This window comes from Epinephelus fuscoguttatus, linkage group LG13 (assembly GCF_011397635.1).
Source record: "Epinephelus fuscoguttatus linkage group LG13, E.fuscoguttatus.final_Chr_v1".
Taxonomy (NCBI): domain Eukaryota; kingdom Metazoa; phylum Chordata; class Actinopteri; order Perciformes; family Serranidae; genus Epinephelus; species Epinephelus fuscoguttatus.
Window position 1 is genome coordinate 31565476 of NC_064764.1, and position 15284 is coordinate 31580759.

General features: G+C 41.2%; 1 protein-coding gene across 1 annotated transcript in view; it reads right to left on the reverse strand.

The window, feature by feature from the left end:
- cerkl (ceramide kinase-like) overlaps positions 1-14744 on the reverse strand; it is a 35985-nt gene extending 21241 nt beyond the window's left edge. Inside the window, exons 1-3 of the mRNA XM_049593715.1 lie at positions 14394-14744; positions 12822-12931; positions 4123-4353 (exon numbers count right to left, since the gene is read on the reverse strand). Coding sequence (XP_049449672.1) covers positions 4123-4353; positions 12822-12931; positions 14394-14554 — 502 coding nt within the window. The 5' untranslated portion in view covers positions 14555-14744. The remainder of the gene's footprint in view (positions 1-4122; positions 4354-12821; positions 12932-14393) is intronic.
- Positions 14745-15284: the final 540 nt, after the last annotated feature.

Sequence of the window (15284 nt, forward strand, 5' to 3'; positions counted from 1 at the left end):
TCATGTTTGTGTAGACGGTCGTGTAGCTAATCTCTCCTGCAGACAACTTGATTCAATTGCTGACAGCACGCTACTGAGTACTGCTGAATTTGTGTGTGTGTGTGTGTGTGTAATCTGTGTCTCTTTGTTCCGGTGGATTAGCAGATTAGCTCTACTGTCTGATGTAACTGTGACTCACCTCATTAAACTGAGTGATGAACAGGCTAATTGATAATAATGAAAATATAATCTCAGATCTAGCACAGCAGCTAGCTAAAATTCGGACATGACATGTTTACCTTGTGTGCGCATCTGCGCATAATAAGAAACTTGCTCCTCACTCACCGTGTGTTAGGGCTCAAAACATAGCAGACACTTGCACAGGTAACAACTTTTGCAGTTACAGACCGTTTAGTTTGGGTTAAAACTTCAAAGAAGAAGAAAAAGAAGACCATTTTGTTTTGTCTGTTAAGATTTCGATTTACTGGTCCATCTACGTCCCAACCCTCACCTATGGTCATGAGCTCTGGGTAATAACTAAAACAATGAGGTGGCGGATACAAGTGGCCGAAATGAGTTTCCTCAGAAAGGTGGCTGGGCTCAGCCTTAGAGATAGGGTGAGGAGCTCAAACATCCCAGATGACCCGACTTTGGATAAGCAGTTGAAAATGAATGGATAGATGGATTTGTGAGTTAGAAAAGATACTAATGATACAAAGCATAGCCCTAATCACAGTGTCATACCTAATGTACATAAACACCTCAGCTGACTTTAACATTGGATTAGCTACGTTTGCAAACTATATGCCAAGTCACAACTCTAGTAGCCTCTGACTGCTGACATTTCACCATGCTTTACTCTTCCTGGCGAGGTTGTGGTATGTTTTTAATGCTGTGTTATAGAGTTTGGGGAAGAGAATGAGTTTGTCTTTCATCAGTCTCTACCAACCCTGCTTACATGTGGCGCAACCGTCTTCTGTGGTCGCTACTTGCTTCTGCCTATGTCACATACAGCAGTTATCTCATAGTTTGAGCTTTGAAAGCTCAGCGTCAAACAAAGTTGAAATAATTTGAATTTTGACTGCAGTGCTTGGTGTGACGCACTTCTACCTCATTGGGCGCCAATGCTCTCCCCGTAGGAAAACAATTGCACAACCAGCACAGAGGGGTTTTACTACTGGTCATGTGTGGCCGGCTTAAGGGCTACACATAGGAGAAACCTTTTCTCATACTGCCCATGGAAGTAAAATATAAAAACTGGTTCAGACTGATTAGTTGGCCAACTGCTAACCAGAGCTGTTGGATGTTTATGACTTGCACTAAACAATGCAGTACTATTACAGTATTATTGAAAATGTCAGATTGGAGGAAATGTTAAGGGATAACCAAGGTTATTACTGTACCAAATTCCTTGGCAGTCCATCCAGTGGTTGTTGAGACATTTGACTTAACACCCAAAATATCAATCTCACGGTGGCGCTAGAGGAAAAAGTCAGTGGATCACCAAAGTCAGTAGAATTCACCACTGAGGAATCAAGGATGACTGTACTGAGTTTCACAGCAAGATATCTGGCAGTTGCTGCACAGTAACACATTGTATAAGATCTGATATGATTCAAAATCAAATCACAGCTGAATTAGACTGCATCAGCTTTTAACTGCAATTGACCTATGACTAAGCCACGCCCCCCTCCACTCACCCGGACAAAACAATCAACATTCAGTGACCGGTGCTATGGCAGGTGTCACAGTACACGGCATTTTGCAGGAGGCAATTGATGATTTTTGGGAACATAACGATCAGATGTCATTGAGAAGGGGGCTAAACTACACATTCGAGGGATAAATTCATCATTTTATTGTTGAGAAGGTCGATGAAAAGCTTAAAACACAAGCCAAAATTTACAGGTCACAGTGTACGCTTGTGAACCGCATCTCGTTGCCAACGCCATCAAAGACAACAAGTTAAAGTGCCACTGAAGTTAAGGTTTTTGGCTCAGAATATGAGAAAAGGATAACGGCCTTTTTACCATCTTTACCAAGAGTGTCTCTCCGTTAGTTTGATGCTACAGTATTTACACTGAATCATTCAGCATAACGTTTGCCAACCTTTGTTATCTCTGCGATTACAGATAAATTAATGAAGCTAAGCTCCAGAAGTTAACGTTAGCTTAACTAGAGCCCTTTGGACAACAGCTAACAATGATGTACGATCACCAAAGTACAAAACTAGAACAAAATAGGCTAATGAATTCCCAGCAAACAAGGTGACGTGATGAACAACGCAGCTAGGAGCTAACGTTAGGCTAACTTTAGCTAACGTTAGCTAGAGATGTTAAAGATAACTTTATATTTCTTTCCAACAAAGTGACAATATGTTGCCTAATTGTGGTTTAAAGTGTAAAAAATACACCTCGTCACCCAGCCTCTCAGGATACCTTGTGTCGGAGTTGCATGCACACCATTTTACCATTTTTAAACTTCAAATCTCCGAAAAAACTCATAAAACCGAACAAAACTGACTTTCTGTAATGCATTTCAATGAACGTCCAGGCAGAGAATGTCCGAGAGTATGGGAATGGCTATACGCACTGTGATTGGCTCATCGCGTTTCAGGGCGGGACTTAGCCATAGGTCAATTAGGGATGCACCGATCCGATATCTGGATCGAATATCAGCCCCGGTATCATCAAACTAGATGGATCGGTTATCGGAAAATGCAACCGATACCTTAGGCGATCCTTTCCCTTTAAATCTATTGCAACGCGAGCTATGTCATACGTCATGGAGAGAATCTGCTGTGTGGAGGTATTTCACACTATTTCAACTGCTCTTGCACAATTCTTTATTTTTGTTAAAAATAAATAGTTCGTTCAATAGTTCATCTTGTTTCATTCTATCTTAGGAAAGAACTGCGTAGTCATCAATACCCGATGCCTCTAGTCTTTTCTGTTCTACATGTAAAGGTATATAGCTTTTTAGGTCAACCATGGTATTGGATCGGTATCGGGTATCGGCTGATACTCAAAGCCACAGCATCGGGATCGGTATTGAAACTGAAAAAGCTCTAATCTCTAATTGCAATGCAGTGACTGACAAAAATGTATCTTTATTGTTTCTGTGTGAGATCATAAGACCGTGTATTTTCTAAATACTAAATACTTTAATCAAGTGGTTCCCAACTGGTGGGTTGCGGGTCCATTCTGAAAGGACCACAGGAGACTCACGCATGTTAAAGTTTTTGAAGAAACACACTTTATTTTTAAGTACGGTGAATTTCTAGCACAGACCTTTCTTTAAAGTAATGTTTCCTGCTGTAGAATGAGTGAGACAATGGACAGCATCATGACAGAGACAACAAAGTAGCTCCAGGACATGGGCAAATGCAAGTATGACACTGAATATATTAAACTGTGTGGACCTTGAACTAATGACTAAGGAAGCCTCGTGGCTGGACCAGTTGACCGCTGCTTTAATATGTCCATTCATCCGATGGACAGGTGAATGAATACAATGACAGGTAGTGCAAATAATAACAGTATTACTCAGCAGTGTGTGTAATCATCTTAGAGTATCACGCTCATAGAAGTTCTGAGTCATGTTTCCAGCGTATCTCAGCTCTTATGTAACACACACAACAGCTTCAGTCAGTCATACCATCAGCCTGGATTTGTTTTTCTTAATGAACCCATCACATTAACAGAGACTCCATGTGAGGCTAAGGAGGCTCCGAACTGGGCCTGAAGTTAGATATCTGTGGTTCAAGGGTCAGTTCATCCACCCCCACCCCCCACAAGTTGGCCATTTTACTTGGTTTATGGTACTAAAAGCATCCAAATGTAGCATTTGTTACATACATTTGTAAAAAGCTTTTGTCCAAAGAAACTTCACAACATTTTTTGACAGGAGGAGACAGAAATCAAACATTTGGAAATCCTCCCTCCATCACATTTTGTGGTCAATTAATGTTCTGCTAAACTGCTGTAGGGCTAAAAAAGTGGTTTCATCCAAATTAGGATCAGTCAATGAAAAATGATGACTCTCACCTGTTGTAAATGAACAACCTCGGAAATGTGTAAAACTCACACTTGAATATATTTTGTCTCTCTCTCTTCATACAGCATGACCATCTGAGCGTGTTACCTGTGAGCAGCTCCTTCAGGGTGTTGTACCAGGTGTGTGTGTGCTCTGCGGAAGCGTTGTGGAGGTGCAGCGTCTCCTCCTCCAGCCTCCTCCCCTTCCTCTTGCAGCAGAACAGAGCCACGCCGAGCACAGGTCCCCCCGACTGCTGGCCCGCTGCTCGCCGCCGCTTCACCTTCACGGCAAACACGTCCTGCAGCAGCATCACACCTGGCTCCGGCACGCATGCCTCACCTGCATGGAGAGAGGTAGAGTCAACACACAGCACCTGAACATAACACGCACCTGACTTTATTAATAATGCTTATAATATTTCAAGATAACTGCTCACTGTTAGTGACAGTGCGTACTTTTTTATGTCTGCGAACAACCATATTATTTGTAATAATAATAATTAATTTTGTGAATAACATTACTAATACTGAGGCTGCAAACAAGAGGTGTTCACATTATTTTGTCCATCCCCCTCTTGTCAGTCAGAGAAATATGAATGCACAGGGCCACTAGTTCACCTGTGCTCACATTACATAATGTCATTAACTGTATTAATCACTAATCCATTGATCAGCAGAACATACAGTGCAGAAGCACCTGTCTGAAACCTGATTGGTTGATATGAGATTAATCATTCAATCCTCTGAGGATGATGTCAGCAGAGCTCAGACAGTGCATGCAGAGTTACATAACAGGCACACACACATGCACACACACATTATCTATGATACAGTCCAAGAGTCTGCCTGTTGTTAGTTTGTCCCTGTGGCTGATGGCGGTACTACAACCAAAAAATCATCATCATCAATCTGTGTGTGTCCCTTTGTGATCATTCTGTGGCCATTCTCTAAATTCAATAGTTTCTGCAGGTCCGTGAACGCGGCACAGCACTCTTCATGAGTAGGGTGGAGAAGTGATCCGTTACAGTTTGTGGTCAGATCAATCAGACCTGATCAGATTGTTGGATTAGAGGAGCAGCTGCTGTAGAGGCAAGTGAAAGCAAAATTTAGACGCACTGCTGGACTACAGGATGTGAGGGTTCCATGGGAACATATCCAGTTTCATCTAAAGTAGGTTGACTTTAAGCCACCGGCGATTTGACCAGCTGAGTTGAAGGTGACGCCATCATCGCCATGAGTTGAGCTGCAACTTTTCCAGGCAACGTTCTAAAATGGTTTTGTCTTGTCACAAATCACTGGTCTGAACTCAGCTTTAGTGTTTGGTGTAGTTAAAATTAGGTTTTCTTACTTATGGAACAGACCTCAGACGTTCTGATGTCACCTCGACTCTCTTTAATCAAATAATAGTGAAGTCAATTATAAAGCAAAATTCAAAATGTTTGCTGCTTCCAGCTTCTAAATATGAGAATTTGCACCTTTCTGTTCTTATCTGTTTTATATCATTATAAACTGTATAAATTAGATACAAAATAAGATATAAAGACAACAACTTGGGAAGTTAAGATTGACGGTTTTCACTTTTTTCTGATATTTTATCAATAAAGCAATGCATTGAAAAAGAATAATCAACCAGATTACTTGATCATGAAAATAATTGTTGGCTGCTTGTGTACTTGACATAAAAAAAAGGCTTTTATTTTGAAAATCAAATCAGCTTCAGACTCATGTCACAGCAGGTGGACAAACATCTGTACATGTAAAAACAAACTCCTTAATGAGATATTAATCCACTTTAATCATCAGAAATATATTTAAATCCATCCAGATTAAACAAAATATATTTATCCACACAGATTTAAGCATCCAAGTGTGGCTGTTACCAATACTTTTTCATTTTTTTGAATTTGTCTGACCATTTAATGAAGCACAATGGAGCACCATTTAATCTATTGTTCAAACCTTTCTTTTAATTTGGATTTTGCCGCAATTATGGGCCATGCCAGTGTGCTAAAGATGTCCTTATTATGTGCTTCATATTTTTAACAATTAACAATCGATCTTTGTAACAAACAGTGGCCAAAAAACACACATTACACTTAACTTAAAAGTATCCAACAACATGTCACATTTAAACAAGTTGCTCTAAAGGTAGAGGACGGATACACGGATTCCTCAGTGTCTCTATTCAGAGGAAATTAAATGACAAAAGCCAGAGGTTAAGCTGCTGCTCCTTCAACACATGATAAACAATAACAATAAATAATATCAGCAGTAAAACAAACAATCCAGCACCTCCCACAGTATAAAATATAAAGTAAACAGCTGTGAAGGACTCAGAGGGGACAGACCCATCAGTTAATAGTTATATATGATGATAGCTGATTAACTCCCTCCTCTCTGTGAAATAGGCCCCCCTCCTGCTGTTATCAAATACCAAAAACCCAAAACCACCCACCCCTCTTCCACCCGCAGAGGCCAGCGTCCATATGCCAGGGTCACTGTGTGTCTGTCCGCTGTTGCTTCAGTCTCTGCTCAGTGGGTTTATTTAATATGCTAAATAATAAACGTTATTTCATATAAACAGAATCTAGTTGATATAGTGAACATGTCACACACACATTATCATTTGCAGTTGCATTTGTGGCCTCAAAAAGTGTCTCGGAAATATGACCACATTACTCCAGCTCTAAAATCCTCACACTGATCACCTGTCACTCAGAGAGTTGATTTCAAAATCTTGCTGCTTGTGTATAAATCACTCTGTGGCTCAGTGCCCAAATCTATCTCTGACATATGAACTTGTGACATATGAACCTTCTAGGACCCTGAGGACATCAGGGGCCGGCCGACAGAGTCCCAAGAGCCAGAACAAAACATGGTGAAGCAGCATTTTGTTGTCATGCAGCACAAACCTGGAGTAACCTCCCAGATGATGTTAGACAGCCCGACTCTCAACACTTGAAAGTCAAAGCTAAAAACATTCCCTATTTAATGACTGCAAACCTATCTTTAAAGTCAATTTGAAATCATTTTAAATAATTGTTTAATCTTTGCACCTCTTGGTTACTTTTTTTATTGTACATCATTTACTAATCAATTTGACCTTTTACATCTTTTTTTCTCTCTTTACTTTTTTCTGTATCTTTTTTGTTTTATATTTTATTGCTCTGTAAGGCACTTCAAATCGCCATTGTGTATGAAATGTGCTATACAAATACAGCTGCCTCGCCAAGCAATCGGCCCTTTCCGAACAGGCACGTTTTGAACGGGCACTGTACTAGTTAGTTTAAACAACTGATGTGATATGAATGAGGGAGAATGTGACTCCAGAAACTAACATGACACAATCCCCTAGAGAGAGGATGTATCACTGTGTTGAAGCTGTTGGAGGAACAGAAACACTCGTTCACTCTGATTGTACAGCATGTTACAGAGTGGAGCGTCCCCCTGACAAAAGATCTTTGGTTGAGGACAGAGACACTTCAGCCAGACAGCAAACAATATTAATATTAGGACCTTGGATAGTCAGTGCTGCAACCTGAATGTTTAGCACACTGCTCTTTACTAACAATAATTAGCAAATAATAACTCAAAACACAGAGTTACTCACAAGTATGTCAAAGTAATTCTTCACATTCACACACTCCAATTTTCATTTTCATAGGCAGTGAAATGCTTCACTGTAGCACCAGGCTCTCATTAAGGAGAGCAGCATTGCAACGTTAGCAGGCTGAGGTGAACAAAACACAGTAGAGTTCAGTAAAGAAAAAATGGATTTTGATCTGCTTTATTTTAGCTGTTACAGATCCATTAAATTCAGCCCTCTGCGCCCACGTCTCTAATTTTTATCCACGGTTTTCTTTCTTCACATGTACGTCACATTTTTAAGTAATGGAGGAAGCAACTGAATGAAAATGAAATTAAGAAAAAGACAGACAGATTTTCTATCCACCCCAATATAGACGACACTAATCTGAACTGACAGAACCTACAGAGACGCTGCACACACACACACACCCACACACGCCCACTCAGTGTATTGCTCATCACAGGTAGCGTGTTGGTTGGATCCAGATGGAGATGAGTTTCCCATCATGCCCTCACCAACCCACTGTGCCAACACTCACACACACACACACACACAAACAAACAAATAAATATATAATGTATATGTTAGGCTGGTGTTAATATAATTGTGAGGACCAACTCACATTCACTCCCCGAAGGCTTCACCTTCTCCTGACTTTAAAAAACGTAACGCTAAAAACAAAATTAAATCCTGAAAATTCTTGGTTAATCATGTAGAGATGTCCCCACAACACACACACGCACACAGTGGCAGTTCAGTCTCATGGTGACCAGGCCATGTGGCTCACCGTGGGGAGTTATGGATCATAGTTTACACACACACACACACACACACACACACTGAGGCTGCATCACTCTTTCAGTGTCACCAATGACATTGATCATGTAAACCGCTCTGATACTGGAAACTGATTGTAAATGGATCATTATCGTTTCTTCACACTTCTCCAGAGATACTTCACTGCCTGTGGGAATTTTCAGCTTTCAACCCAGAAAAAAAAAATCAGAGAAAATCATTCACTCATTCACTGCTCCCTGCTCACTATATAGGGACTTCTTTATAGCGGACTTAATCATGAGCTTATCTGTAACATGGAAAAACACTTTCCAACTCTACACTGGTCATTTTCTCTGCACCGTTGATTAACGTCATTGCCATGGGTGCAGGTCCCGGGGGGGACAGGGGGGACATGTCCCCCCCAAATTCTGAAAAACACAAATTGTCCCCGAGAATTCTAAATAGCTTAAATGATTGAAATTGAACAAATGCATACAGTAGTCCTATATACTGGGAGAAAGGGAAGATGATGAGGAGAAATGGGAATCCGTGAGAGGCGAGAGATGAGAATGTGAGTGGACATAACATGCCTCAGACCCTGAAACTAGAAGTAGCATTAACTAACAGCGAAGCAGTGAAAAGGAGGGTGATGGCTGGTTCCATGTACTACTGGCTGTTTAAGAGAAATAAATAGTAAAGGTAAGCATATGATTCTCTTTGTAGTGCTTTTTGAATGACTTGGTGATGGTGATGAGTCTCTATGAAATCGTGAAATATGCTGGCAATCTCAAGCGCTCTGTGGGTACGATTTGCATGCATGCAATTAAAAAAAAATCACAACTGATTGTGTCCCCCGCAAACTTGTCACCAGATCTGCACCCATGGTCATTGCTGTTGCAAAATTACAACATGTCAAATGAACGTTGGCTGGTGAACCATCCATAACAAATACTGACATGTATATTTGTGATAAATACAATGAATACTGAGTGCATTTTCCCAAATTATTAAATAACGTTACAGAGTACTTTGTGGCCTTTTGTGTTGTGTTAAGAGATGCGCTACTCTGCTCACATTAAACATAGGCCTATTAATAACGTTATAAGAGGAGAGAGCGGCACGATTGCAACCTGTCCTACTAATCTAAGTGGTTTTCTGTTTAACCTTTGTGGTGTTGAAGTTTATTTTACCAGTCAGTAATGTAATAACGTGTGAATTTAATGTATGACACTATTCATTATGACATTACAGTGCCAATGAGAACGAGTAGCGACCTAGCTTGCTAACACTAGCTAGCATGTTCAGCCCTACTCTGCACAGTAACTGTTAAGTGCTAGAGAAGATCAGTTGACAATTTATTTTTATTTCTTCAGGGACCAACAACTACACATTAAATTGACAGTTTATTACATGGCACAGAAAAACTGGTAAAACAAACTTTAGTGGCTCTGTCTTCTCTCGTCTGTGTCAGTGTCCGTCCCATATAGTCCATCTGTTCCTTTGGCACAATGCATGATTGCATATATTGCTCGATGAGTGACCATCGGTTGTGTGCTACTTTTCTCGGTGCACTGTGGGATACTTTAAGTCCACTATATAAGGTATAATAATTCCCACTATACATTCAGACCGCACTACAAAATGGTGAACTCACTATATAATGGACTATAAATTAAGTAGTGTGATTTCAGACACAGCCAGAGTTTTCCATTTAAGTTTTTTGTTTTTCTCCACTTTAAATGAAGTGTGTTTAATGATGATAAATAACTGTTTGTTTGAATTACTTAATTAAAATTACATTGCTGCCTGTTTCACTGTTGCCGGCTGCAGCGGTCTCGCTCAATACTGGACCGATTTCAGAAACCTGTCGTCTCAGTTAGACATTAGACACAAAAACATGGGAAAATAGGGTCCAGGTTATAAAATTACTAAGTTACTTTTATGTCTCTGACCAAAAGGTATCTTGGGAGTTGTAGTGAAGTTCCTCCCTGAACTTTTTAGTCAAAAAACAATTTATTTCACTCTTTTGCACTGATGATTTAACCACAGAGTTTCATGCTGATCCAAGCCATGAGGTGCTCCAACTGTGAGTCACTTAACATTGTCTATAGAGACAATGAATGGTATTTTTTTCTTCATAAACCAAGGCCCAACATTTCTCCTCCCACTTCAAAACTGTATATAAATCTATCTGCATGTATAACCTACAGTATGGGTTCATGTTAGTACAAAACAGTGAAGTACTTTGATTTCTTCTATACAAACTGCAAATTGGGCTGGGTGTCACATAAAATACTTTCATACCACTGTGGGTACCTGTGTCTGTCTGTCTGTCTGTCTGTCTGTCTGTTTGACAGCTCAGGTCTCCCTGACAGATAGAGAGACATGCTGCTGGGTGAGACGGGATGAATTCATGTGTACAAATAAACAACAACAGCTGATCCATTTATATAGAAATATCTAATCAACACACACACACACACACACACACAGCATGCTGACAGGCCGACTGTGTGTGTGTGTGTGTGTGTGTGTGTGTGTGTGTGTGTGTGTATGAGTGTGTGTTAATCTCCTCACACTGAGAGACTCTAATAACCCCCCACGGGCCGAACCAACTGCTCTATACTACTGCCAACACACACACACACACACACACACACACACACACACACACACACACACACACACACACACACACACACACACACACACAGAGTGCTGGCTTAATGACATTAGCTTGGATGAAATACAGCAAAACAGATTGGCTTCAACCACACACACACACACACACACACACACACACACACACACACTGTATTTACACCTTCATCGTGCTCCACTAACCAGTTCTGTCTGAATGGATTTCAACTAAACACAAACACACAACAAAGGACATTGTGACTGTGTCAACCTTTAAAGGACCAGTGACACTATTTTTTAGTTCCTTAAAGGTCCAATTTGCATTCAGGAGGATATATCAGCAGAAATTTAATATAATATTCATAACTATGTTTATTTCAGTGTATAATCACCTGAAAATAAGAAATGTTGTGTTTTTGTTACCTTAGGGTGCTTTCACACCTGCCCTGTTTGGTTCGGTCGAATCAAACTCAAGTTCATTTGCCCCCGAAGTGCGGTTCGTTTGAACAGGTGTGAACACAGCAATCACACTCAGGTGCGCACCAAAACAACCGGACAGAGACCTTCTTGAAAAGGTGGTCTCAGTCCGGTTACAAATGAACTCTGGTGCGGTTCGTTTGTGGTGAGAACATGTTCTGACCTGGATCTGAACCAACATGAGCATGGGTTAAACATGAGCATGTTACAGTCCTGGAGGATTATTAATGTGCACCTCCTCCTGTACTGCCTTAATATGCACATTCAGCACATCCAATGCATCAAAACATTGTTTTCTAGTTGGAGCCGCGCCTCGTTTTCAAACTGTATGCTTTGACTAAAATGAACAATGACAGCAATATAGTCCACGATGAGCAGCGCTAAAATCAACCTGCGTAGTTGTCCCTCCATTGTGACATTAGAAAGTGTCACATTTATCTTGCAAGTGTACTCTTCTTCAGCGTTTGCTTTACTTCCTGGATTTTTCCCACATGGAAATTCTGACCAATCAAGAGCAGCTTTCTCACACAAGGCATTTGATCTGGTCTGCTTGTAAATGCTGCCGTGAGAACACGAACCAACTCTAGGCAATTATACGACTTTGTAACAAAATTAGTCTCTGATTCAGACCAAAGGAGACGACTCTAGGTCTGAAAGCACCCTTAGAATGAGCCGATTCTTGATTCTGCTACTTCCTGTAATCACAGGAGGAGGACTCTTTCTGCCAGCTTCTGCTGTGGTCAGAGCTGCAGGACACCACCATGGCTGAGATACTGTATGACAGATGGGTGGTAGTCCTTCTCAGAGGCCTGTACCTGCAGCCAGTCCAGGTAGAAGGGGGTCACATTGCAATTGCAGTTCCTCTACTTAATGATTCGGATCCACGGATTCCAAAAATCAGTTTTTTTGTGGGCTGTAGACATTATGTTGGCAGAAGCTCTGGCTCCATTGAGCCTGTGTTCCCCACTTTGACAAATGTATGCTAGGCTGTGTGAACCAATCAGGACCACGACTTTTTACTTGAACGGAGTCAACATGACTGATGGGTGTAGTGTTGTACTGTAAAATGTGACACATTGCAGTGTAGAACTGTGTGCAGAAAGTTGTGTAGATGTCATGGAGAGAAAGATCTAACAAAGCAACCTCATAACTTCATTAAATTTGTGTGTACATGCGTGTGTGTGAGTGTCCAGATGTCATGTTTCAGGTGGTCTCAACGTGACAGAACTTCTCCATTACAGCACCAGCTGCCTCCACGTTCACACCGCCTGACTTTTTTGTCTGACGACTCATCACCATGACAACCCGTCTCTTTGGTAACTAACCTGTGGGGGTCTCCGGGGTGATGGGCGTCCACGTCAGTCTGGTTCGGGTGAGCAGGACATCGTGGCTCTTCTTCCCTAGTTTGAAGATCCCATGCAGCACCACACACTCACTGACACAAAACACACAGGTTGTTTCAACACATCAGAAGTCTAAATATTTATCAATTACATATCAACTGATACATATACTGACTGATGAATCAATCATTAGGTCACATTGATGACACTACTGATCTCTGGAGGTGCTGTTGAGGAGTTAGAGACTTGATAGACCAGACTGACATAGTGTCATCGCCAAGGCTGCGCCCCCCTTTTTGAGGGTTCACTAGGATCACTGGTTGTCTACTGGGTGTGGGCCGATTGATACCAAAATATTGATAGTCTCAATACTGCATTTTTATTTTGAGGATCAATCCTAGCATTAATAGGATCGATACCAAAAAAGGGATTCATTTCTCTCTTCTACATCATACCTATTTGTATTTTTAAAAACTGCAAACAATGTTTCGCTGTCATGAGCTCAAACGGCACTCAGACACCTTACCCCAGACCCAGCAGTGTCTTCTTAGTTTCACTTTCACCCGATGTCAGCAGCAGGAGGACGGTAAGCTCACCTACCAGCCCACCTGTTACAGCTGGGGGCTGACGTCCTTGTTACCATAGCTGTTCATGGACGTTCAATGCAGAGAGTATGTACAAGCCTGTCAACTTTAATCCAACACATAATAGCAGTGATGGATTGGATGGAAAATGGCGGCACGGTGATGCAGTGGTTAGCATTGTCGCCTCACAGCAACAGGGTTCTAGGATGAGGTAGCCCTTCTGTGTGGAGTCTGCATGTTCTCCCTGTGTCATCGTGGGTTTTCTCCAGGTACTCCGGCTTCCTCCCACAGTCCAAAGACATGCAGGTTAACTGGTGACTCTAAATTGTCCGTAGATGTGAATGTGAGTGTGAATGGTTGTCTGTCTCTATGTGTCAGCCCTGTGATAGTCTGGTGACCTGTCCAGGGTGAACCCCCCCTTGTCCAGTGTCAGCTGGGATAGGCTCCAGCATGCCCATGACCCCTAACAGAAAAAGCGATTACAGAAAATAAAATGAATGAATATTAATTAAAAGTATCATATCTGTCTCGATATCTGTGATTTTGGCCTTGTAATACTTGGAATCAGATGGTATCCAAATTTTGTGTCATTGCCCACACCTATTGTCAATCCCCAGAAAGGGGCGTGGCCTTGACGTTTTGCAAAGTACCCATAGCTATGTAATGGTCTGGTCTGTCTGAGCCTGGGTGAAATGAATTTGGGGTATTTTCATAGCTAATAGTTAATTAATACTCTAAAATACTGTATCAATTATTTTATTTGACTTTTATTTAACCTATTTTACTTGAACTTTTGATTAATATTAACTTAACTTCAAAGCAGGGCTTTTATTTTGAAAGGGTTTTGCGACAGTTAAAACTTTAACTGAAGTTTAAGGATCTTCTGTTCTGTCGTCTATGAACCAATCAGAGAGCTCCGTGGTTCTGTGTGGAACCTGACACTAAAGGAACCCTCAGAACAAACACTCACCTCTGCTCCTCTTCCTCCTCCTTCTCCTCCTCCACCTGATGCTCCTCTTCCTCCCGCTTCTCCTTCTTCTTCTTTGCGCTTCGTTTCTCTTTCTTCTTCTTCTTCTTCTTCTTAATGCTGTCTCTCTGCTCTCCTTGGACCTCCTCCTCGGGCTCCGACATGTTTACCGACTCAACCGACGAACAAACAAACAAACAAACGTATGAGTTTGTTTTTCTTTGATAAACAACGCGGCAGATAAACAAGCTAGTAAGCTAATCACCGCTGGCGGGTTTATGTTGTATTTCCGGAGTGTCGTCGCTATGGAGACAGGCAGCAGCTTTGCAGGTGGACTCACAGCTCGGGCACGCGGCGGATCCACCGGTGTCTCATCAACAGGCGTGCGCGCTCCCGCGTGTATCCTTCAACCAAGCGGGAGCGCGCACTCAGTAAACTGTCCATCAGTTTATGATCGATTAACGACGTCTGATTGATTATGTCTCGATGATTGCAGCTCTGGGGTGTAACTACGTTTAGTTTTGAGGTACTTGAACTTTATTAGAGTATTTTAATTCCATGCTACTAGGTTTTATTTTCTATTTTCTTCTTTATTTAATGAAAAAATCATCCAGTGCTTTCAGAATATTACAGTTCTCAATGCTCATCTTCAAGAGGCTGAAATATTCTCAATGCACTGCAAAATAAAGTTTTTATGACTCCATTAGGGACAGAAAGGTCTTCATTTTATCAAGGTTTGCAAAATGCTGCTTACACATTAATGCATGGTAATAATAATCCTATAACAAAGACATAAATGACATTATAAAATGGCATAAAAAGTACTTTTATTTTCATACTTAAAGTTGGAGAAGATATATTTTATTAAACCCCAGAGGGGAAATTCAGTTTTTC